Source organism: Oreochromis aureus, linkage group 16 (assembly GCF_013358895.1).
Source record: "Oreochromis aureus strain Israel breed Guangdong linkage group 16, ZZ_aureus, whole genome shotgun sequence".
Taxonomy (NCBI): domain Eukaryota; kingdom Metazoa; phylum Chordata; class Actinopteri; order Cichliformes; family Cichlidae; genus Oreochromis; species Oreochromis aureus.
In genome coordinates, this window is record NC_052957.1 from 1,761,824 (window position 1) to 1,788,116 (window position 26,293).

The 26,293-nt window shown below is 44.2% G+C and overlaps 1 protein-coding gene across 1 annotated transcript in view; it reads right to left on the reverse strand.

Moving 5' to 3' along the window:
• The window catches only part of lrp1bb (low density lipoprotein receptor-related protein 1Bb), a 270,456-nt gene that overhangs the window by 36,366 nt on the left and 207,797 nt on the right, over nt 1–26,293 (reverse strand). The window contains exons 44-66 of the mRNA XM_039600082.1: nt 25,594–25,786; nt 23,576–23,701; nt 22,664–22,792; nt 22,431–22,550; nt 21,643–21,756; nt 21,386–21,535; nt 21,048–21,170; nt 15,757–15,876; nt 14,974–15,102; nt 14,493–14,615; nt 13,308–13,448; nt 12,885–13,072; nt 11,562–11,745; nt 11,397–11,482; nt 7,672–7,794; nt 5,664–5,845; nt 5,122–5,321; nt 4,721–4,909; nt 4,434–4,582; nt 4,151–4,244; nt 3,852–3,968; nt 3,226–3,345; nt 2,294–2,413 (exon numbers count right to left, since the gene is read on the reverse strand). Of these exons, the coding sequence (XP_039456016.1) occupies nt 2,294–2,413; nt 3,226–3,345; nt 3,852–3,968; nt 4,151–4,244; nt 4,434–4,582; nt 4,721–4,909; nt 5,122–5,321; nt 5,664–5,845; nt 7,672–7,794; nt 11,397–11,482; nt 11,562–11,745; nt 12,885–13,072; nt 13,308–13,448; nt 14,493–14,615; nt 14,974–15,102; nt 15,757–15,876; nt 21,048–21,170; nt 21,386–21,535; nt 21,643–21,756; nt 22,431–22,550; nt 22,664–22,792; nt 23,576–23,701; nt 25,594–25,786 (3,220 nt within the window). The remainder of the gene's footprint in view (nt 1–2,293; nt 2,414–3,225; nt 3,346–3,851; nt 3,969–4,150; nt 4,245–4,433; nt 4,583–4,720; nt 4,910–5,121; nt 5,322–5,663; nt 5,846–7,671; nt 7,795–11,396; nt 11,483–11,561; nt 11,746–12,884; nt 13,073–13,307; nt 13,449–14,492; nt 14,616–14,973; nt 15,103–15,756; nt 15,877–21,047; nt 21,171–21,385; nt 21,536–21,642; nt 21,757–22,430; nt 22,551–22,663; nt 22,793–23,575; nt 23,702–25,593; nt 25,787–26,293) is intronic.

The following is a 26,293-nucleotide window of genomic DNA, read 5'->3' on the forward strand; positions in this document are numbered from 1 at the left end:
ATATGAAGAGCAGCTCGCGGTTGCTGTTTCAGAAACGATGGAGGGCCGAGAGTTTGAGGCTGAAATGAAAGCAGACGTCCAGCCGTTAAACCTTAATGGCCAAAGCAAAATTACTCAAAATATCTGCATTTATTTTTAAAAGAAGAACAGATGCGCTGACATTTCCTCCACTAATGCTTCCTCAGAATGGCTCTCCAAAGTCAAACCGAGAGCTTCTTTTTAAAAAGTCATTTCTGTGCAGACATCATCAGGGATAATGGCCAAGGTAACGCTGTTATCAGTTAGGGAAGAGATGTGTCAAAAGAGGAGGGTGGCACATTCTGCCTGGATCTCTTTCCAACACGACAGCAGGAGGAGAGAATCAGGAGGGAAAGCTGAGTGCAGCAGCAGAGGACACAAGGCAGCCATTCATTAGGAAGCGGCTCAGTCACTTACAGCACATAAAAGATGTGACACGAGGAAAAAAGCTATATTTCCCTGTTAAGTCGAGCTCATTACCAAGTTAACAAGCAAAACTTCCTTAAAAAGTCTGAGGTAATTCAAAGTGAAATTACATTAGCCGCTGAGTAGGATGGTGCCCACCGCGCGCTCTGAAGTGGTGAAAAGTGTTCAGGTGACACCGAGGGGCAGGTAATACAGGCTGAGAGGTTAAAGCCATCAGTGAAGTATACAAAGTGGCAAAACATTAATTGGGCATTACTTCAGGGAGTTCTCAAGCTGACATGAAAAGCAGAAAAGCTGGAAATGAAACGAACTGTAATTACAATCTGCTGCGGAGCGTTTGAGGCATCGCACGTCGAAGCACGAAGGCATGATGAAGAGGAGGATAAACAGTTCACTCTCATCCAGGCCAATCACCTGTGTCATCGCAGGGATACTGCCGTGACGGCGACTAATACAGGAAATGATGCAATACGCAGCATTTCAGAGCTGCAGCCAGAGGCAGATGGTGCAGTTTTATTTAACTTGTATATGTATGAGAAACATAAATGCAGCCATGAGAAGCCATCTCTGCTGTGTGTGCTCCTGAACTGGGAGCTTTGTAGCAGGCTGGTGTCATTTACATATAATTTAATAAAGGTAAACACAGACGGTTGTGCATAATGACAGCGTGCTCTGGCGAGGCCCCTCTACAATCACACAGCGCAGATTTATCAGCAGACGCGTCCAGCTGCCTTCAGATGGCCCGACGGACGCTGCTGCTGCAGTGAATGAGAAGCTTTTCATGCTTCGCAAAGCAGCTGTGCAGATGAATTTATAGATCATCGCAGACAATTCCTCCTTTCACATATTTTATAGTGAATTCAAAGTGAACACTGGCTGTTAGGTGAATCATTTAAATGGAGAATTTGCATTTTAGGCATTACTCCAAGTAGTAACACACTTATTGTCAGCACAAAGATTTGAATGAGCCTCACATCCAGCCTCCATCCTAAGTGAAAGCACAAAACAAACTCCAGCAGGTCACTGTAAATCCCGCCGTAACGCTCCGCAGACAGGAGCAACGCCTCAAACCCACATTAGTCTGTTTCATGAGGTCACCGTGAGGACTGGTGGAGTTGTAAAACAGGAAAATATCATAGCTTTTACAGGGAACTGTTCCCAGGACGGCATTTGACAGATTGACAGTAGCTCAATTTCAAGTTTATATGACAGCAAAGATTTTATTTTGTCGTTTTATTGATGTCTATTATTCACTCACGGTTTAAAATGGAACACAACGCCGTCCTTTCAGATCTGCAAATTAAATTAAAAGCTTGATGAGAACTGATTATCATTTCCCTCAAAAGGGAGACGAGTCGTGATTGATTAAGATTCTGAGACAAAAGCGATGAGATGAATAAGAAAGATGCATCCCAGTGCAGACAAAACACGGCTAAAAGAGCAGCTGTCAGCTTTCATCATCTGTCACGAGGAAACAAATGTTTAATCTTCGATCATTTCAGAAGCACCGTTTCTGGTTTTTCATTTATTTCCTCTTTCAAAGGCACGTCATGTAGATTTCACAGCGGTGCTTTCACCTGCCCCAGCCCTGCCCTGGGCTTCCAGCACGCCACTGACAAGACACTCACTTTGATTTTGTAATTGTGTGCTAATATTCACGAGGAACGTCGGGCACGCCGAGGTCGTGATGCTCAGCTCTTACTAACAACAGGCACGGCCGTCTTTCTCGCTCGGCCCGAGTACAAAAAAAAAGAAAGAACTAGAAGCAGCGAGTGAGAGCGAGCGAGGCCGAGTGAAAAACGAATTCTGCCACCTTTAACGGAGAGAGAGGGAATTCTGGTTAACTCACCACAGTCCGCCTCGTCCGACCCATCTGCACAGTCAGGGTCCTCATCACAAACCCACAGTTTGGAAATGCAGTGCATGGAGGCTTTGCACTGGAACTGGTCTGGGGAGCAGGTGCTTTCAGCTACGGAGGGAATGAAGTCGTGTGAAAAAGAAGAAAGTAATCCGGACATCATATTATATTTGTAGAAAAAGCTGCAGAAAAGGGAAAAAATGCAGTGCTTCAATAACATCTCCTTCACACACATTTTCAATCTAGCGAGGTAGCAGCAGCCTCTTGTTATAGAGCCTGACATTGTTTCAAATGGCATTTTAATTTCAGCGGTGTCGCGTTCCTCACAAAAGAGTATTCAAAACCACATCCAATCACGCTGGAAGTCTAAGAAAGGCCTGAAAGTAATTAGCTTCACTTTCATTAAGTCTCTCTTTCTCCTCCTGACTTTCTTGCATTTCTCCCCCTCCTCCCCCCTCCACCCCCACCCCTCCTGCAATCACATGCAAGACAAATGTGGCAATCTGAAAGAGTTGAATAGGGTATGATATTCTGATGAGTTACATCACTGCAGAGAAAATCTCTTCTTATCCTCTGCGTGATTCAATATCTAATCCCTTTTCACAGAAACAGGTCATAACAAGGGTTGTCTGTGGAATACTTAATGCAGACTATGTAAAGTTAATGGCTTCATATATTCTGTCCAAGCACAGAAATACACTAACCGCACTGAAAAAAGCACAATTAAAGTGATTTTTGTAATCAGTTAGATTATACCTCTGAAACAGAGACGCCAAAATCCTTAAATCGTCTTGTTTTTCAGCTTGTTTCTGCAGCGTTAGGACGCTGATCAAGTGAAGGATGCACGTAAGCTTCCCTTAGTCTAACATCCTAATTAAGCCATTCAAGACAATGAGTCTAAACATAATAACGCTGAGCCTCACGGCAGTCTGTCTCATCCTCTCCATCGCCACAGTCGTCCTGGCCGTTGCAGCGCAGGTTAAGAGGGATGCACTTCTGTTTGCCCGTGCACTTGAACTGGCCCGACAGGCAGATGTACGTCTCTGAATTAGAGCAAAGAAAGAAGCAAGAAGTACGAATTAAGCAAAGCGAAGCCTCAGTTTCAGACTGACGGGCAGTAACTCAGCAGACAACAGCTCAGTTTATCAAAACATCTTTAATTATGAAGCAAAGATTTTGAAGTACCGCCGTAAAAAAGTGATTTTATTAATAATTTAGTCTATAAAACGACACAAGCTGATGGTGACAAACGTTTGTTTGTCAACAATGCAAAACACAAACATACTCAATTTACAAACGGAAGAAAAAAAACAGAATTACAACAACTGTGAGGCTGAACCCAGCAGTGGCCTGAAATTCCTATTAACAAATAATGAACGATTTATCACAATAGTTTTAATTAATTTTCTGGTGACCGACTAAACTAATCGCCTGATTAAGTCATTATTTCAGTGCTAATAAGTACTAGCCAAAAAACGCCAGCAAATAACAGAAAGGAAAAAATGCTGCTTGGTAACGAGCGACACAGGAGCGCAGTTTCCATCCTTACCACAGTTAGCTTCATCCGTGTTGTCGCCACAGTCGTTCTCTCCGTCACAGATGAAGGGTGGAAGAGCACAAAGGCCGGTGCCACACTGAAAACGCCCAGGCTGACATTTGAATTCAGCTGTTGAGGAAATATGGTTCAGTCCATATACAGTAACAGTTTAACTGTAGCAGCCTCAGTGACCCGAGTGTCCTTACTCCCAAATCAATGTTGCTATTGCTGAAAGCTCACTAAAATAATGAGGTTGGCTTCCTCTGGTTTAGTGCGGCTCTAAAGCAACCTTGAAACAGCACGGCACTCACGGCAGTCGGCGGGTTCATCGGAGCCGTCCCCACAGTCGTCCACGGTGTCGCACTTCCACCAGAAAGGGATGCACTCATCTGTGCCGCAGCGGAACTTTCAAAATCAAAACACAGAGCTTAAAGTCAGTCGGCTCTTCAAAGCTTCAGAGTTGAAATCAATACGCAGACATTTCCTCGGCCCTGAGGTGCATGTTCGAAGAGGGAAGCTTACGAGAGTCAGGCAATTTGTCTTCACGGGAAAAATCCTGATCAAGACAGAAGGAGGAAGAGTAACGGCGCTCACCTGACTGGACGTGCAGTTGGAGAGGCAGGTTTTGTTGTCGGCCGCCAAATAAAAATTCGTGGGACAGGCACATTTGTGTTCCCCGCCGGGGGACAGGAGACACAGGTGGCTGCATCCTCCATTCGCAATCTGACACTGGTGCTTGGGAACTACACAGAAGACAGAAGCACGTGTGCGAGTTCAAACCGGATCACACAAACCGCTTTCCTCTGAAAACTACAGGAGCGCACGGACGCCGCTCGGCACCGGAGGACAGAATGAATACGAGCGCCAGATGGACTTCATACCTTCAGGCTGGCGCAGGGAGTGGTAGACCTTGATGGATTTGATGGCTTGCCAGGAGTTGAGGAGCTCGATCCCTTGAGCGCCGGTCGTCTTGTGAGCACGTCGCAGAGATTTGGACTTCCCGTCAGTCCAATAGACAAAGTCCTCAAACAAAGTCAGCGCCATTACTCCTTGGATGTGATCGTAGGACACTGGAACGGGACGAATAACCACAGCGGACCTCAATTACTCTCTGTCCTATTCTACGTAGCAACTGTGGTGCTGCTAATCATGTAACACAGTGTGAATATTAATCACTGACATCAGTGACAAACGAGATATATTTGTACTATCAATGTCCTCATTTAACTTTCAGTGAAGAAATAAGCAGCTGTTCTTTAACCGAGTGACACCTTCGTCTCACCTTTGCGTCTTTGGGCGCCATCCATGGTGGCAAACAGGATGTGGTTGTCGTCGGCCCAGTAGAGCCTCTTGTTGGTATAATCGATGGTGAGAGCTGTGGGGCTGTAGATCTCTGTGTCAATGATAACCGTCTGCCCTCGGCCGTCCATGCCGATGCGCCCGATGTGAGGAGGATCACAGCAGTCTACCCAGAAGATGTACCTGGTCAGAAGGACAGCACAGTTCAAAGAGCTGTGCACGAGCCGAGGCAGGAGGGCAGCTCTTACTGGCATGGTAGCGTAGCGCACACGGTGATGAATGACGGCCATAAAAGGGTTTTACAAAGATTCAGATTAAAAAATAATCAATAATCAAATTCAATGGGAGAACAAAAAAGTGTGTGTGCAAGACACAAATGCATCTTCCAATTTAAACTTAATGTGAGAGCAATCATAAAAGAGCAACATCCTAACTGAAAACAGGGAGCAGAGGATCTCACACCTGTGCAGCTGTGACAATCCTTCTGATCAGATATCCATTACAGTGCAGCCGCGACATGCTTACCCCGTCTGGGGGTCCAGAGCGAGATCTGTCGGGTTCTTGAGGCCCGAGCTGATCAGCACCGTAGGGTAGAGTCCGTTGGCTTTGGACACTTCCATCGTCTTCTTTTCTGCGTCGCACCAGTACAGATTTTTTCCGATCCAGTCCACGGCTAAGGCACTGGGCACCGCTGTTCTGTGGACTATCTGGGAGCAGAGATTGAGAAAAATTAATTTTGGTGCATAGGTTTGTCGGCCGCATATCTTAGAAGTCATTAACATTTTCTTTCATGGATGAATGTCAAGAAATATATTGGATTTCAGCTGAACTGGCACGCACTATTGATAGGTCAGTCCGCTCAGTTTTAATAGAAATAAAAAGAAGAACTGTGTCACTAAGAACCCATTTTCTAAATCCCACACACGCCCTTCCACAATAGGGAGATATTTGCCCTCAGAAAGGCTTTATCCTCCTCTTCTTCAGGACACATTTAAACTGTTCTATTGTATTTAACAACTGTACACACCCAGAAGTAAAATTAGTACTATTGTGGTTAGTAGGACAGATTTGTTTTACTGTTTGACTGAGAAATGCAGCATCATTAACGGGCAGCAAATACGGAGCCGAATCTGAGTTTAATGAACAAAACAGAAAGTGCATATCTGCAGCTACAGAACACTGATGGGTTTTTAAATGACCTCCACATACATCACTGTATTCATTTCAGAAGGTGATAGAATCTGCAAAATTAGGACATCCAGTAAGTATGATGGCTTTAAAATGTGCTTCCTTTATTATGGTGTTAATGAGTTCACAGCCCGGGTTTGTTTTTGTTCAGAGAACAGTGTACTCGGTGTACTCGGTGTACTCAATGGTTGCATATTTAATGGGGCTCAGGGTCCTGGTATCACCTGCTCTGCACCACATCACCTCCCATAGACTCTGTGTAAAACAGTAGCTACTATAAATTTCGAGGTCTTGGATCTGTGTGTCTTGAATGAGGGAAAGAAAATCATTCTTGATGTTAAACAATGCTGTGGCATTTCTACAGATGTTTTATTGAGTTGGGAAAAGTACTGCAGTGTGTAATAAACTGTTAAAAGCAGTTCAGCAGTGATGACTTGCTCTACTTGTGCTATTGGAGGTAAATGCAGAGAAACAATCCTTCAACTCTATGCAAACCAACAATTAATGTCACAGCTGCACTTTTCTATTTGCCATCAAATGCATGCATGTGTAAGTGCAGCAGCAGCTGCTCTTAAAGTCCAAAATCTGAAATGTTCTAATAAAACAAAGCAATGCAAACATCACAGAAAAAGCCTCTGCTCAATAGTCTCTCCCTCCTCGTGTGGCCAACCGTTACTATGAGGACTGGATATCAGTGACTCTTTTAATTAACCTGATGTGAGAAGCTCCTGTATCTGTGTCTCAGACACTTTGTCCTCTTGCTAAGCGGTGGCAGTGGCTCAAGCTTACAGAGTGAAAGTAATTGAGCTGAATAAGCCTAATGCCCCACGCAGTTATTTTAATGAGAAGTGGCATGGGGCCCTCAGCGGGTGTTCTGCTTAAATCCCAGTGTCCATTGTGCGGACTTCAATCTCGTGGCCCGCGCGAACCTCGGCCATTACACAACAGAACACCATTGTATCATTACGCCCGCTGCATTCATCTAAAAGCCATTGGTGATATTCCCATTATCGCTAACATGCATTAATTTCTGTTAAGCAAACAGGTCATCGAGTGCTGACAGAAAAAGAAAAACGCTGCTAAGGATAAAAAATAACCAGCATCATCTCAGCAGTGATAATGAGCCACTCAAGCAACATGCAATGACTCATCTTCAAAACAGAGAAAGGTTGCTGTTGAACTGCAGCTTGATGACTTAAATGGATCATCGAGAGAAAACTTGGCACGGCAAAAAGAGAAAGAAAGAAGTTAATAAAGGGTTGGAGAAGGAGGAGGTAGAGCAATGTTTGCCAGGGCGCTATGAGGCGCTGCGTGGCACACAGTCAGCACCGGAGGTCCGCGGTACCTTCAGGTCGCTCCCGTTGAGACGCATTCGGTTGATCTTTCGACCACTCGGCCTGGTTGAGTCCACCCAGTAGATAAATTCTTTCTTGTAATCAAAATCCAGATGGATGATGTTGTAGAGGCCCTGAGAATCACAAACGCAGGACAGGTATGTAAAGTCACTTCAGTTTAAATAAAACAGGTCGAGTCCCCGTGTGGGTGTCACCTCGGTGTGCCTCACATTACAGTAAGTTAGTTCATTATTACATACATCAGTTACATAGTAACATAGTGCCTCTATATATCACTTATTCATTTCCTCGGCACGCTGGAACCAAATCCAAGAGACTGATGCTCGATTTCTCCAGTATCTCTGTGCGATGTGATTCTGACTGTAATATCGATTTGGATGTTCCCATAGGTTCCAGTACTTTCAACCACACAAAGCATTGGATAAGTGAGTCGAGACCAAGTTGCAGTCTATCAAAACAGAAGACGGAAGTGCTCTCCTGCTCTGTCACGCTCACAGGACCCCTCTGTCAGTCACACAGAGCTGCTCACCAAACAAGTGCCCCCACCCTGCTGTCTCACACTGTGGGTGCTGAGAAAAGATGTCAGACAATCTGACAGGAGAAACGAGACATCTTCATCAGATCATCAACACCCTCACAGACAGGTGCCAAAGCGTCCTGGGGGAACCTTTCTCACTCTAAACACCAGCTATAGAGAAGAAACCTGCACGCCCCTTTATCAGCGCTTCCACCACCGCTGCATTTTCCATTCGTTTCCCTGCAGACGCTGCAGGATCCAGCACTCGTAACAGATTCTTTGAAAATGAAATAAAAATAACTGACTGATTCATTCTTTCATTCTGTTCCATAATTGTTGATGAATTTGAGGAAAAAGATAATTGAAAGCTAATGTACAACATGACTGTATAAAACTCATATTTTCTTTTTGTTTTTATTTCAGTCAGATTAGATTTTTATGTGAATCTGCTTAAAACTCGTCTGAGCAAAATGATGTTGCATCAGTTTTGCAGCAAATCAAGTATACTTTCATGGTAATGTATACTTGATTTTCACAGAGCTCAGAGGTGTAGTGGGTGCTAACCACAGACTGTTGTTTTGGTTTATGAGCTTAAATTGTTTTATGTGTGTATTGTATACGAGTGCAGACTTGCATATAGTTAAACATGTATGGATTATATAATGTTGAATTCTCAATATTGATTTGTAAATAATGGAATTTGAAATAAGGGGGAAATAATCCTGCTGCTTTTTAAGCATAATCATTGTGTAGACACGGAGATATTCAGGAGAACTTTTCTTACTTCAGATATATTTAGATTTTCAAAATAAAAATTAGTCTGATTACTTACGAAATAATGCTAAATTTGGGGTTATTATTAGTCAGTCAGTCTGACACAAATGAACATGACGCCACAGGGGAAGCAAAACTAAACACACTGAACATGCAAACACAAGACTTTCAAAATAAAACAGGAAACATCAAAATAAAACCGGAAACATGGAGAGACGTAAACTGGATCAAGAGTAAAGCTAACCATGAACAGGAGCGGAAGAACCTTAAACTTGAAGAGACTTGAAGTGATGCAAACACACAAACTGACACTGAGCAGAGGGAGACAGAGGACTGAAATACACAGGAGGGTGATGAGGGAAGTGGAAACACAGCTGACACAAGAGACACAGAGAGGAGAGACACAAGGGGAACCTAAACAGACAAGGAGACGCAGGAGAAACATAAACTAGACTAAAACTCAACTTGATGAACTAACACTAAACCCAGAAATCAACATTATCTTTTAAGTAATCAAAAATGCAAAACAACTAAAAATGCTCGCTCTCTCTCTGCAGACACATCTCTTCAGCCAAGCACAAAAACGGGAAGAGCTGTAAATATCTAAGTGTAAATATAATTTATTAGTGTTGTTTTACTTCTGCTGTTTAGATTTTAAGTCAGCGGTCATCAGCAGGTGTAACCTCCAATACAAAAGCAGTTCTGGCAGTTTGCTGGTCGGAGCATTCAGGTGTTAACACAACGTCAGAGAGGAAAGACATCAGTAATGATCTTAGGTTACAAGGTCATTTCCAATCAGTATGAAGATGAAGTTCATCATCCTGCAGTGAGAAAGATTGTTCACGAGGTAGATCCAGTGGTGGCAGTTCCCAGCAAATTCATCCCAAGTTCAGAGTGTTTAACGTTTAGAGAAACCACAAAAGCTCCACGTCAGACTGTACGGGGCTCAAACATGATGTTACCTGTTCATGTCAGTACAGTTTGAAAAAGACTGAAGACGTATGGACAAAGAGTCCTCTCTCTTAAAAGAACACGACAACATGGCTTTGGTTTATAAGGAAGTTTGGCTATAGTGCACAGGTTGGTGAAACACATCATATTAACACAAACACCTGGACAACTCGGAGCTATTTATTTGACCATGAGCTTCTCTGTATGCCAAAATACTCTACAGCCAAATCTGTCCAACAAAGCTTGGACTGAACTGGCTGATGCAGCAGGACAATGATCCCAAACACACCATCGAATCAGAATCAAAGTGTAGTAATGGCACAAAGTCATCAGCCTAATTGAAACGGAGGAATTTTATAAATGGTAATAAGACAAATACTCAATTCTGATCTTTACAATATTTTAGTAAAAAGAGAAGATTTTAAGAGATAAACTGCTTTTTTTGTATTTACGTTTAATTATGTCGTTTAAATGTTTTACAAATGATCATATTTCACACAACACGGATGTAAAAAGTAATAATAAAAATCATTTTTATGATATCCGGGTACGTGAGGGTGTGGTGAAGTGAAATGAGGTCAGCTGCTGATAACAGGCTGTGATTAAAGTGAGCTGTGGCTAATGAGAACAGCAGTGCAATCAGCAGAAGACACCGAGTCAAGAGGTTAATACGAGTGTGAGAGCAGACCCTAGGACGCCTGTGGGGTGATTTACAGTAAATCACAGTTAACCATTTGCGATGCTCAACAGTCAGATTCAAGCTCCGCCCGAAGCAGCAGAGATGAGACCGCAGCATGATCGAAATAGCGTTTCCTCCGGGTCCCCTGGGCGATTTCTCTCATCGCCAATCAGAACTGCCAACTGTCCTCTCCCTTTATGGGGGGTTGGAAAATCAAGGTGGACAACAAATATCGTACATAAATAGAGAAAATAGGTCAGAGAGGTTTGTGCTTCATGTGTCGGTTTGATGATAAAGGCCAGAGAATAAAGTTTCACCTCTGCACAAACTCAATCTGTTTCAACCAGGTGACACAAAAATGTTCAGAATAAATCATCAGACAGTGTGTTGATGCACATATTAGATCATTATATGTTACTATCTTAGTGTCATTGCAACTGTAGAACATTACATGGCAGCAAGCAGTTATTTAATTCTTATAATGTAAAATAATGCATGATGGGGCAACCTCATTACAGGGTCATCAGGGTGCAAATAACCCTCAAGCAGTGCAACCCTTGGCCAGCACAGACGTCCATTAAAGGCAAACAAAGCACCCAAAAATAATTTCTATTGTATTACGACTGACTTCTCTCTGTAAAGGTATATATCTGCCAGTCTCAGTACAACAGGGTCAGGGGACAGTCGAAATCAAGCACAAAAAAGAACAGGATGATTATCTGTAGCCTGCCTCTAATATGTAATGATGGAGAACATAATCCTCTATCCAAGAATGACATGCACGTATCACTTACCTGTTTCAGGATGGTGTAATTTGAGCCATCCACACTCAATTTGCGGATCTCGTGGTGGTCTGCCATAATGAGAAAGGGCTCTTCAGCTAAAATGAGGAACAGGCATCATTAGAGGGCTTCTGCACGCTGAGAAAACCTGAGAAACCTTAAAAAAATCAGACTCACCTGACAGAGCTTTGCACGTGTTAGGATTACGCTCCAAGGCTTCGTAGCCATCCACACACAGGCATTTGTAGGAGCCGTACGTGTTTATGCAGCGCTGGCTGCAAGGAAGTGTCGTGGAGCACTCGTCAACATCCACACAAGTCCTGCCATCGTCCTTCAGATAGAAACCAGGCCAGCATTTACACTGATCACAAAAGCAGAAAACAGAGTTTTGATCATGAGCGCAGGAAACAAAAAGCCTCAGTCGAGCAGGCGCGACGCTTCCTCTGCTGCAGTCAGAATCAGACAAATTATTAACATTTTAAGTTGTGTCAGTGAGACAGCTTTGTTATTAAAGCAACATGTGCTGCTTTCAAAGCAATTTTAGAGCAGCTAGCAGTAACAAACCATATATCTCTGGCCCTCAGTGTAATGCAGGTCAGCAAAAAGCTCCCAAACCAAGCACCAAACATAGAAGTTGGCATCTAAGCCATGATTTAGACGTACTGTTCCTTGGCTTAAAAACTCCATTGCACTCCAGTGACCGAGGACCCCAAAAAATAACTGAAAGTGCTTGAATCAGCTGCTCTGGAGCCGCTGCAAATCCCTTTCTTATCCAAAGTTATAACCTTGAGGGCCTTTCTGCTGATCTTCCTGTTCAGGCCACAAATGGATGAGCTAAGGGTCCGCATCGATGTGCTCGACGTGCTCTCTGTGCAGCTCTGCCCCTGCTGCGATGACGAGGAGATGCTTCCTGTGCTTTCAGCCTCTTTGTAAACCACCATCACGAGGAAGAGCAGGAGAAGAAAATTCAGAGAGGAAGCGATAAAGCTGCCGCAGAACGACAACGGGGAAAGGCACCAAAACACTCCGGGGGTGTGGCCTTGAACTTTGACCCCGGCACCATTGCCAGGTACCGTAGAATCGCAGAGCGCAGTGAGGGAGCAGGTGTTGGCATATCATTAAGCTCACCTTACAGTTTTCAAGGTTATTCAAAAAGTGAGAGGCAGCGTGTGCTGTACATACTCCCACCCATCTTTATCTGTGCAATGAAGTGCAAAGTTAGCCTTGATTTATTATCAGCCATTAATCATTCACGTCCACTACTGCTAATATAAGCTCCATATTTCACCTGCTACTGAATTGGAATTTATGCAAGTGCTTAAAATGTAGGTCACAGTGTTTGACACCTTATAGCGTGACTCATGGTTCCAGACGCAGTCGGACTCCGTGCTCGTCTCCTTCACCAAACCCTGAGACTCATTTTCAGGCTGTTTTGCATGACTTGTAAATTGATTTTGGTTTACTGGTCTTCATCATCGATGATGCCCACTGGACACTTACCTTATAGCCTACAGGAAGGTCCTGGCAGTCCTGCGTACACCCACTGACTCTGCGGTTCAAGCATTCGTTCACATTGCAGTTCCTCTCGTCCGATCGGTCCCCGCAGTCATCTTTGCCATCGCAAAGGTTCCCCTGGGAAATGCAGCGTCCGTTGGAACACATGAAGAACGAGCCATTGCACAAGCTTCCTGAAAAGAGCAAGACATGGGTGTGAAGGCAGAGCGCCCTGCAATTCCTCAGTGAAGGCGAGGGATGACTTGAAGCTGACAGTGGATCCTGGGAGATTAATCCCTTTAAGTAAATCTGTCCGGGTTGCAGCGCTGTTTTTGTTTGCAGCATATATACGCACCAGCTTCCTGGGTGATTGGTGCTGCTGATGACACTGACGAGAGACTCCAGCTGAGAGCCAAACAGCAGTCTTACCTGCAGCCAGACATTTAAGGTTCAGAGGCAGTTCGTCAGAGTGGTCGGGACAGTCCGCGTAGCCATCGCACTCCCACTGAGAGCTGAGAAGACAGCGCCCGTCCCCACAGCGAAATTCCTCTGATCCACAGGAACGATAGACTGAAGAAAGAGAAAGACAGCCGCTCTCTTACCAGGCTGCAGTTGGCAGCGACATCGTTTTAGATTAGGGCGCATCTTTAGCTGAATTCAAATCAGTTCTGTCAAATCAAGCTGCAAAAGATTTCCACGACTATGGTTCATAATGTCATTAGCATGGTGATCTGGAGGCGTAATGGCATTCAGCTGCATTGGCCAACATTTCTACATTAAATGCACACGTTTCATCAGCTGGTAATCATAAACCACGACTGCCACAGAGAGCCCCCTCTATGCGAGACAAAGAGTCAAAGCTGCAGTAAAGCTAATAAAAAGAGAACGTCGTGCACGTGATCCTTCTGTTTGAAACCAGCCCAACATACAAGGGCAGGAGTTTGGATCTGATTCACAGGCCGACGCCGACTTTCACGGGAAAAATCCTCTGCTCACTAACTTTGGGCACTTTTTTAAACTTCCTGCTACTTTACATTAATACGACGGTCACTCAGACACCTTGCTGAAATACAGTAAGTGGTTTGGTGATGATAAGAATTACAGTGTAGTTACAAGTATCACATCAACATGCAATAACTGCTGCATTAGAAAAATTCTATTCAATTTTATTTATGTAGCACCAAATTACACCGAGAGTCACCTCAAGTTGCTTCATCCTGGAAAGACCCTGCAGTAATCTTACAGAGTTTGATCTGGCCCCGCCCCTCCCTGAGCCTGGGTCTGCCGGAGGTTTCTTCCTGTTAAAAGGGAGTTTTTCCTTCCCACTGTCGCCAAAGTGCTTACTCATAGGGGGTCATATGATTGTTGGGTTTTCTCTGTTTGTATTGTTGTAGAGTCTACCTTACAGTATAAAGCGCCTTGAGGCTGTTGTTGTGATTTGATGCTGTATAAATAAAACTGAATTGAATCTGTTAATATTTATTCTTCTACATTATTCATATAACACATTTAATCTATAAAATACTGTTATGGAACTTGCCTGGTGCAGCTTTCAGCACGAGCACATTCGATAGTGAATATAAGAAAAATGAAAAACAAGATAAATCTACTTGCCACATTCCACCGACTCATCAGATCCATCTCCACAGTCGTTATCGTGGTCACAGACGAATCGCTGGGGGATGCATGCTTTGTTGCGGCAGCGAAACGAGCTGTCATCGCATGTGTTGTTGGGTGCTGACACATTAAAAGAAATGAGTTCAATTGCTAATCTGTGGATAAACACTCTAAAACCAAACATGCAGCACTCTGAGAAGATGACATCACGTCCGGGGCTAATCAAATGTCTGAATGAAAAAAGAGCCATGCAGGTAAAACAGGCTGAAACTGAACAATCCTAATCTATTAACCACAGCTTCACATGTTTGCTTCTGAAAATAAATATAACGCAGAGATTAGGAGTGGGCGTGTGGTTGGTGGGTTCTTTAATCTGCCGTGGGACAAAACAAGTTGCAACAAAATGACAGTGTGCAAACACGCGTCGACTTGAAGCTTAGTTCTTTGAAATAATTGCAGCAGGTTTTGAAGAATTTACCACAGCCAGCAGCGGAAAGTTCGTCACTCCCATCAGGACAGTCTCTCTCCCCGTCACACAGCCAGCGTTTTGGAACACAGGCATAAGACCCGGGGCAGCTGAACAGCCCCGGAGCACATGTCACCGTGCCTGAGAGCAAAACACAGAAAAGAATCCAGTGGATCCAATCAGAAGCAGACGTCTTTGGTTTAGTTTGGATGTTACCTTGGAAACGCTTTCAACTGATACTCAGTTATGACCCCAGTAAACTTGACCCTTCGCTGTGCAGAAACAACATTGTGACTGTGCTTTGGTGTATAAATGATGCACGTCAGCAATGAGGCAAAGGTAAATACAGTCGTTCAATTAGCCATGTATAGCTAAATGCAGATCTTGCTTTGGACAGTAATTGTAAGTGAGGAACCTGTGGACCGTTTCTTCCTTGACACTCCATTACAACCAAATTATACAACTGGTGCTCACAGCAATTCCTGTCTCTTTATTGCGGTAGTATTCGTTTCATTTTATTGTAAAATTCATTACATACACATCTCATTTGCCCATTGAAATAGTTATGTCTCCGGGGCCTCAGTGATGAAGAATCTATTTGCCTCAGTGCTCGCTCGAATTATCAGAAACGCCCGCAGTCTCATTTGTTGCCTCATTAAGATTGTTTCATTTCTCTACATTCATTTCCAGCTCGGCTACAGGAGCACGTGAAGCCACGGCGCTGTAATGCGATACGGCGAATGTGACCTTTTATAGCAACATCAGACTTTGCACGACAGCTGAAAGGGCACTAACCACAGATCTGCACGCTCTCATCCAGGCCGTCCTCACAGTCGTTCTCCCCGTCGCACAGCCACTGCTTGGCAATGCACTTGTTCTTGGAGCAGGCGAACTGGTTCCACAAGCAGGAGGAGTCTGCAGAGGGCAGTGGACGAGGAACTTCAGTGCCATAAATCACACAAAGTGAGGAGGAAACAACAACAAATGTGCCATAGCCTACAGAGGGAGCAGAGCATTTTTAATCAAAACTCAAAAAGTGGGCTGACTCCTACTTGCCCCTTGGCTTGCTTGTTTTTCTCTTTAGCTTTTCTGCTCAGTAGCACACACACATACACATAGCTGCCACACCACCCATTGTAAACAGCACTTTTCCCCATTTCTGCTTTCAAAGGAATGATGGATTCTAGTTACAGGGCAATAAAATCAAATAAAAATCACTTGAATATTGATTCAAATCATTTTTGCTCTTCGTGAAACGATACTGGGGTGGGACCGGAAACCAAGGATGCATTCTGCTGATTACTGTGTGCAGTTATTGTGCAGAAGGAAGAATTTGTGTCACTGAGCCACCTTGTTTCCCTGGCGAGATGTTCTGTGGTCTCATTCTCTCTGATGTCAGGCCCAGCAACGTCTGCCAGAGCTTTGATAAGATACGGGGAGGAGGATACGGGATGTGTGCACCAGGTCAGACTGCAGCACGAGCAAATATGGATCCGACCGAGGGTGGGGGGTGTCTCACGCTGGGCTGCTTTCCTTTCTGTCAGACTTTGCACTAACTTTATGTGTTCTGATACTACGATGGAAGATAAGGACGAGATAAACATTAAAAGCTAAATCTGGAAACCGCGATTATCCAGACTTTCCGTGTGCGATACCAAATTTGCACTTCAAATGCAAACAGCTGCTTCCTGTGTATGACAAAATAGCAGGTCTACAGCACGATAAACGTATCAAAGACAGTCTTTCATGTCTCGTTCTCAATAGTGTTTTGCACAGTGGAAAAGTGCACTGTGAATCGAAAAGTGACAAACGAGTGTTTGGTCTAATCAGCCGTGGAATTTCAAATTTCTGAAATGTAACAACGCACATTCCCGATGCAGTTAGATTATCAGTGGATGGGGCTTTTTATACGATAATTAACTCAGAGGGATGGGAATATTGTCTATTTGTCCAGGAAAAGCTATTCAGAACTTCTCAAAGAATTATGGCGTAATTCATATCAGCTCTGACAGAAGCACATTTGGAGCACGGGGACGTTATCGTTTCACACAAATCCACATTTCCAGTTAAAGGAATGGAAATGGTGTTCGTGTGTTATGCATCTGCTACAACGTTCGCAGGCAATTTACAAAATAAATCAGATAACTCAAAAATGCATTGCATTTGAAAATTGCACTGAACTCCTTCTTCTATTGTTTGTAGCTGAGGTCCTCGGTAATTATACAGGAAGAAAGGCCAGATTTGTGTTATCACAGAGAAATGCTTTCAAAGCCATGCACTGAAGTCCTCTGCTCACATTGTATTTGTCTTTGTCTTAATTATGTAAGCTGCTGCCGAGCTGCTCGTTTAAAAATAAATCGCTAGCAGCTCTCTGAGGCTGTGCATGTCTCTGAATGACACGTGGATGCTAAATGCTAACTGTGCACCTACGTTTGACATCATGATCTCAGTTTAGCATGTTAGCATGCTAACATGAAGCTGTTTGGTTCTGCAAAGGTCATGTGTCACAGAAAGCAAACGTTTGACAGTTCCTGCACCAAAATGAAATATTCATCAGTGTTTGTGGAGTGATTACAAAGATCAAGGAATCATAAAAGTCACAGGATGTCTTTCATCAATCGCAGAAACAGGTGAATTAGATGCTAATGCTAAACGATGTGATGCTGGTGCTCTGATGTGCAGAGCTGGAGTAACTGCAGAGGATGCAGCTGATCAGCTGCTGAAGCTAGGATAGGAAGAGAGGTGACGATGAGTGAGCAGCAGGTGGCTTCACGCTGAGAAAGAGTCCTCAGATGTGATGTTTGATTTGAGAGTGTTGATGGAGACGGTTAGAGGAGGTCGGGAGCTTCACTGTGATGATTGGCTGAGGTGTGCAGTAGGAACAGAGGTGGGAGTAATGAACTACAAATACTTCAGTAGAATTTTCTGTACTTTACTCGAGTATTTAAAATCTACTGAAGGTCACGTTAGAAATGATTGAGAGTTGTGATCGTTTTGCCCACTCTGGGCCTCACCTGCTGACTCCCACTGTGACCGACCCCACTGTGGAGGGAAAGACACCCTCTAACATGTAGGAACAGGAAACAGATATTTTTTTAAATTCACTGCACGTGTCCTACACGGCAGATTAATCTGAGTACAATCATCATACATGATTCCAAACATTTTTTACAAATAAATAACTGCAAAGTGGGGTGTGCATAATTATTCAGCCCCCTGAGTCAATACTTTGTAGAACCACCTTCTGCTGCAGTTCCAGCTGCCAGTCTTTTAGAGTATGTCTCTACCAGCTTTGCACATCTACAGACTGAAATCCTTGCCCATTCTTCTTTGCAAAACAGCTCCAGCTCAGTCAGATTAGATGGACAGCGTTTGTGAACAGCAGTTTTCAGATCTTGCCACAGATTCTGGATTGGATTTAGATCTGGACTTTGACTGGGCCATTCTAACACATGGATATGTTTTGCTTTAAACCATTCCATTGTTGCCCTGGCTTTATGTTTAGGGTCGTTGTCCTGCTGGAAGGTGAACCTCCGCCCCAGTCTCAAGTCTTTGCAGACTCCAAGAGGTTTTCTTCCAAGATTGCCCTGTATTTGGCTCCATCCATCTTCCCATCAACTCTGACCAGCTTCCCTGTCCCTGCTGAAGAGAAGCACCCCCAGAGCATGATGCTGCCACCACCATATGTGACAGTGGGGATGGTGTGTTCAGAGTGATGTGCAGTGGTAGTTTTCCGCCACACATAGCGTTTTGCATTTTGGTCTCATCTGACCAGAGCACCTTCTTCCACATGTTTGCTGTGTCCCCCACATGGCTTGTGGCAAACTGCAAACGGGACTTCTTATGGTTTTCTGTTAACAATGGCTTTCTTCTTGCCACTCTTCCACAAAGGCCAACTTTGTGCAGCGCACGACTAATAGTTGTGCTATGGACAGATTCCCCCACCTGAGCTGTAGATCTCTGCAGCTCGTCCAGAGTCACCATGGGCCTCTTGGCTGCATTTCTGATCAGCGCTCTCCTTGTTCGGCCTGTGAGTTTAGGTGGACGGCCTTGTCTTGGTAGGTTTACAGTTGTGCCATACTCCTTCCATTTCTGAATGATGGCTTGAACAGTGCTCCGTGGGATGTTCAAGGCTTGGGAAATCTGTTTGTAGCCTAAGCCTGCTTTAAATTTCTCAATAACTTTATCCCTGACCTGTCTGCTGTGTTCTTTGGACTTCATGGTGTTGTTGCTCCCAATATTCTCTTAGACAACCTCTGAGGCCGTCACAGAGCAGCTGTATTTGTACTGACATTAGATTACACACAGGTGCACTCTGTTTAGTCATTAGCACTCATCAGGCAATGTCTATGGGCAACTGACTGCACTCAGACCAAAGGGGGCTGAATAATTACGCACACCCCACTTTGCAGTTATTTATTTGTAAAAAATGTTTGGAATCATGTATGATTTTCGTTCCACTTCTCACGTGTACACCACTTTGTATTGGTCTTTCACCTGGAATTCCAATAAAACTGATTCATGTTTGTGGCTGTAATGTGACAAAATGTGGAAAAGTTCAAGGGGGCCGAATACTTTTGCAAGCCACTGTATATCACAAGGTTCAGTTACCTTTGCACCTTTGAGCCTGTACTCTTTCACCTTTACTTGAGTAAAGACGTTTTTCAGTACTTCAGCGTTTACTGGAGTATTTTTTAACACTAGTATCTGTACTTCAGACAGGCTGTACTTTTGCCACCTCTCAGTAGGCGTGACAGGTGGGTACAAGGTGGGGCTTGGATTACAGTATGAGTGCCTTCTTGTTTGCAGTGATGATGGAGAGACGGAGTCTCTCATGTTTACAGGTGACACTGTGATTTTTAGAGCAGGTGGAGGAGAGCCTGGAGAGGTGGAGGTATCCCCTGGAGAGGAGAGCAATGAGATGGATGAGAGGGAGACGGGAGGAGAACATGTAAGGAGCCTGGAGGTGGAGGTGATCAGGCTGACATGGTGAGGGAGAGAGGATGAAGATGGAGCTGCCAAGCAAGAGGAAAAGAGGAGATGCAGAGGGTTGGTGCGACAGAGGAGGATGCTGGGAGGAGAAGTAGCTGAGCTGTGAGTGTGCCGGTGTGGGCACGGCAGAGTGAAAGTGCTCGTTTACCTCACAGAGAAGGCCGAGCTGAGCACAGCCGACTGCTCAACGACTCCTTACACAGGCCATGCAGTCTGAGACAATGCAATGAACTGACAACCCCAATCAAGTCAGCAAGAGCTTCCACCCTGCATGCGTGTGCGTATAACTTCATCAGGTCCAATTACTGCGTGTGTGCGTGACGGCTGCCCGCACTAAAGCACCCGGCTCGTTTTTCCCTGACGTCAGAAGCACTGACATGTGAACGGACGTGTGTACAAGCTGCTCATTTTGTGGGCAAATTACGTTAATCCATACCACGACTTAATTACGGTCCTCCTGTTTAATTGGAGAGATCTCGAGTTTGCATTAAGTTCTGAACACATTAGCATGCACGAAAGCAGAAGAATAAATGCTCTGGCAGCCTCTGGTGAGGGAAGCAGAGGAGTGGCATTGTACTGTGTAATCCTTTCATATGTCACCGCTTTCCAGTGAACCCATATTTCCATCTTCAGTGTAACCGCTTCAGTGAGTGATGGCTCATTAATTAATTGTTACACTGGAAGGGCTGTATATTATAATTCAAAGAGAGCAGGGGAAAATGGTGTGTCTACCAGCGCCTCGCTCGGAATTCAGGGTCAGAATTAGACTTTCAAACAAGCAGCAACACCCACTTGAGAAATCTCAAACGCACAATCAGGCTAAGCAAAACAAAGTGAGAAGGAATTGCCTCATGGCACCATAAACAATCATCTCTTGTCTTTCTGCCTCCTATTTATATATTTACCGTGATATTTGTTGCAGGCCTGGATCTATTTAAATGACAAAAACATTACAACAAATAGCTTCTAGTTAATAGAAAATAAATATCCTTGCAAGCGCTGACAGCGTTGTGTGCTGGAATAAAATACCTCATCTATTATTTCAGTTTATTCTGGGGAAGCTCTTCTGAGAGGGCGAAGATTTGTTGGCCTACCGCACTGGAATTCATCTGCTCCGTCTTCACAGTCCTTTTGGCCGTCGCACAGCCACACGCTGGAAATGCAGTTCCCGCTTGGGCACGCAAAGTGTCCCTCCTCACACTTCTGCCCATGGGAAACTGGCACAAACAACAAAACCAAGTCAGTGCGCTGGGCTTTAGCAGCGATTGAGATCATTATCTTTCCTAAGCTCTCTCTGGAGCTCTCATTCCTCTGTCATAATCGTCTCTGAAAACGAGATCTGTCTTAAGTCTTTTCTAATTGAGGCCGACTTCCTTGATCTGCCTGCGAATGAAGAGGCAAAATGTGTGTCTTTGTGCGTGCCTGTGCTCACCCTGGCAGTTGGTCTCGTCAGCATAGTCGCCGCAATCATTGGCGCCATCGCAGATCCACGAGGGGTGGATGCACAGCGAGGTGGAGTTGCAGCTGATGAAATCTTTTTCTTTCACTCCCAGCTTGTAAAAGTGAGAGCAGTCGGTGTGGTCTGAATACAAAACGCAGAAGAGCAGTCTCGTCACAATGCCACTGATCTGTGTGTGTGTGTGTGTGTGTGTGTGTGTGTGTGTGTTTTAACTGCGATGGAGGACTTACTGCAGTTTTTTTCGTCCGAGGCGTCGGCGCAGTCAATGACCTGGTTGCACCACGCTGAACTGGGCACACAGCTCCCGTCTTTGCACGACGATTCTGATGAGCCGCACGTGACATCTACGGTAGAAGATTAGCATTTCAAAGAGATACGAGAACAAAAGCAGCACTCGCAGACAGTTACGCATGCAGCTCGCAACAATACCAGAGACAAAAATGAGCTCCACAGGATTTCAACATCTGTGCAGGTGGAGTGTGCTAGCAGCTACCTGAATGCCATGACCTTGTGTGTGCTTTAGTTTTCTTCATTTCCTTTGTCCATTTCATTTTTCTGCATTTATCAATCTGTCATTTTCTCATATTTTGATTACAATCTTTACAGTGATGTAAAAAAGTTTTTCTTTCATGTCCCATTAAAAGAAAATGCTGATGAAGGTACAACATCTAGTCAGGTAAACTCAGGTCCACATTCATTATAAAGCTGCTACCGTCTCCTCAGGCAGCTTGATATAAACACCTCAGTATGTTTCTGCCTTTAAACTAAATACTAACATTAAATAAAATCACTGCGCTCTGTTGGAATAAAGAAAACACTGTACAGGCTCCCAGAATCAGTTTTTGGGGTAAGATTCTTTGAATTTGAGCACTCGCTATGATCTCGTGGCTCATTAGAGAGCAAAGGCTCAGCACAGCATGTGGTCCAGCGTGCCACACTGATAGAAGCAGTAGTGTGACTGGGTTCTGCCTTCATGGAGAGGATGGATAGCCCTGCGGATCACAGGGCTGTAACTTACTGCTACACGATGCTTCGTCGGAGTTATCCCCGCAGTCATCGATCCCGTCACAGAAGCGGCTAGTGGCCACGCACCGCTGGTTGTAGCAGGGCCGAAAACCCTTCCGGCAGCTCCGGTTGTCTAAACAAATAGAATTGCATGTATATGTCAAACCCCAGTATGGTGACATTTGTGAGTCATCAGGCTTCTATAAGAACTCCAGACCAAGCTAACGTGCTTTTTGATGCTCTTACCGCAGTACTGCATCTTCTCATCTGATTTATCTTTGCAGTGGGCAATTCCATCACAGGTCAGCTGGAAGTCGATGCATTCTCCATTCCCACACTCATATTCAGTGTAGATGTTGCAGGAGGAATTCTCTGCTGCAAAGGAAGAATGTGAGTGTGGAAATATTATTGCACAAACTGTGTTCCAGCATGGAGCGAAACACACATTTGGGTCAGTATGAAAATGCTGCATTCAACAATATACTTTCAGTCGGCCGGCTGCGAATGGTCGAGAATATTATGATGCTGCACTGATGGTCGATTTGGTGTACAGCGCCATAACATGAAATGCCAACATTTGTAGTGATTTTCTCCAGGCATGAATTAAAATTCCAGCAACTTTCACAGACTTTGATCAGCCGTCCTCTGAACTGCTACTTGCAGCTTTGCAAGTCAAAAATGCTAAACTTCCTCCTAATGAGTCAAACTGGAGTGTGAGTAAGAAGCCTGCCATCGTCTGCCATGACATCCTCCAGCTCCCAGTCACTTGCCACGTTCAGACTGGCCAAACTTTCCTCGTTTGAACAGCTCCACCCACCATATGGTCTACCATCACTGCATTTCATATTCACGCAGCAATGTCACATTAGACGCGAAACACTGCTGCCATGTTGCCTCACACTCGTGACTCGACATCATATATGGAAAACAACCTGCTCCTCTCGACTTTTCTTATACTGTGCATACAAATACCGTGCACGGCAGCATGCAGTAGCTCATACTCAACCACAGCCGTTTGACTGTGTGTAGTTATGCAGCAAGGACTGAGTTCAAAAATGGCAAAGTTTATATAAAGAGACGGGCAGAGGCCGGGTTACACTGAGCTCGTAAATGTAAGCAAAGTAATCCCGATTAAAGCTGAAGCTTTCCGTGACTTACACACACATCTGTTGTCGTCTAAAAGCACACGCTCTCCACGGCAAGTGCAATTGACCCTCCCGTACGGGGTCAGCAGGCAAAGGTCGCCGCAGCCTCCGTTCATGTGTCTGCATGGGGACAGCTGACCTTCAATAAGAATCAAACAGAAGCAAGTCCAGCCTTTAGAAGCAGTCACATGAAAACCTTTCATTTCATTACACAGTGATGTTTTTCTTAAATACAATCCTAAAGTCGAGTAACTTACCTTCAGCAGACTTAGCATTAACATCATCAACAACATGACTTATTTCAAAACGACTTCCAGAACAGCTTCTTTCCCCTGTACAGTCCAAATATAACACCCAGCATCTCTGTGTGTTTGTTTCTTTGTCCTCCAATGATCAGAAGTCGAGCAACTAAAAATGCTACATCGACACATCGTCTGAATCTATATCAAGATATTATCATCATGTTGCTTAGCAGCTGCCTGGCTGACAGCATTTATGCAGCATTTCAGCATTACCCATAACATCTTATAAAGGCATGCATTTTTTATCTAATGACAACAACATTTATGTTATATCAGAAAACTTCAACTTTGTATGACTTTGCATATTATGACACATCTGGTTGCCTGGCAACTACCTAGCAATGGGATAAAAGTACCTTTTTTGTCTTTATGCAAGTACAACAACTTATCAAAGCGTCCAATTATTTGGTATCTAATTTATATAAACAAAAAGTTAATTATTCATGACATATTATAACCTCATTGTGTTGAGCAGCAACCATTTTACATAATTACAACATAATTACAACATAATTACAATGTGTTGTTCACAGGATTTTGTCCAAAATAAGACTGAAAATGTTACTTTGTGAGTCTGAGGTCCTGGCACTGAATATTCCAGAGTTAACTGTTAGTGTAATTATAACAAAGTGGAGGCGACTGGGAACGACAGCAGCTTAGACTGGCCTGCACAGAGTCCTGACCTCAACCTGACAGGACACCTTTGGGATGAATCAGAGTGGAGACGTGGCCTTCTCGTCCAACATCAGGGTCTGAGCTCACAAATGTGCTTGTGAATGGTCCAAAATTCAATGGTCCAAAAAACCTTATGGAAAGCCTTCCCAGAAGAACTGAAGCTGTTATAGCAGCAAAGGTTCCCAATAAATCATATTGAACTCTGTGGATTGAGGATGGGATGTGACGGCAGACGAGCCGTTACTTCTGTCAGTACAGTGTGTGTGCGTGATGGACATCCTGCTGTGAGCACGTCAATATTTAATGTTGATAACACTCATCTGTTGTGTAACTTCGCTAAAATAAATGTAATTATTTATTAAGAGGATTTAGGGTTATGATGAAGCTGTAAAGACAAAAAAGTATAAAGTGAGTTTTAAATTCCTCAAATTTCAGCCTAAATCTGGAAAAATCTGACATCGAAGTCCAGCCAGTGGGACACACTCACACCCACATCCCTCTGCCCTACTTGGAAATTAAACTTTATATGACACGTAAGAGACTCCCTTTATAACAAAAGTCACTTTTTATATTAATTACCTCTGAGGCTTAAGTTTCTAGCTGCTCTAAATAAGACCACTTTCATTTATCAGCCCTGGTGTTTTTCTACATTAAATTAAGATTCACTTTTACATATATGTTTTTTTTTGTTGGTTATCTTCTATATACACATCTGGGTAGAACATATGTGAAATACATATGTGTAACTGTTAATTATTGATGTATTTTGGTCTAAATGTAATTGAAGTGAAACAAACGTCAGTGTGGGAAGAAACTGTATCGAGAACTAAAGAAACAGACTTGAACACGGACGAGCTCTGACCACATTTACCACCCGCACACGCGTCTCACACGCGTCTTTCAGTCAATGATCCAAAACAACATTAATGTGTCTAATATCCAGCCAAAAACACACCACGGCTCGTGCAAACACACAACACACAAATATTTGCAGAAACGACTCTGCATACAGTGGCTATGAAATTCGCCGTATCCCAGATGTTCAAACACTCACAGTTGTTGGTATCCTTGGCCACAGCGATAATTCCCATTGGCTGGTGGGGAATATCTGCTCTAAGCACTTTGGTGTCGCCGCCTGTGTACTTGTTTGATCGCAGCACAGACCTACGGGCCCAGTCTGACCAGTAGATGAAGTCTGCATAGATGGCGAGCCCGTAGAAGTTTCCAGGTCCTGATTTAATTATGACCTAAATGCAGGTAAAGAAAACACGGCTGTTAGATCAGAGAGATCAGTGACATCACTTTGAGCACAACCTTGGGAACAAACGTGGAAAACAATATTTCCACGCATTAATCAACAGATCACCCCTGCAGCCCACTTGACTGCTTAACCCAGATGTTGGGGGAGTAAATGACAGCGCCACTGGTAGATCCATCGGACGATACCCTCGGGGACTCTCCAGGTTCGTGGAGGGCCGAGGGTGCGGGTGGTCGTGGTGGGGAAGCAGATCGGGGACTCCAGCAGCTCTGTAGTCTCAGACATTAGCAGGACAGGCTTGTAAGTGACATCACATTAGCCCTCTGCCATAGTGGGATTAATAGGACAGGTGTTGATTAAAGCAGCGCAGCGTGCGGAAGCAACAACTGGCCATCAGGCAAGTGAGAGACAGAGAGAAAGAGGGGGAACCGCCAGATGGGTCGGGTAGAACATATTGACAGGAAATTAGATTTGGGAGTCGTTCGGTTTACGGCCA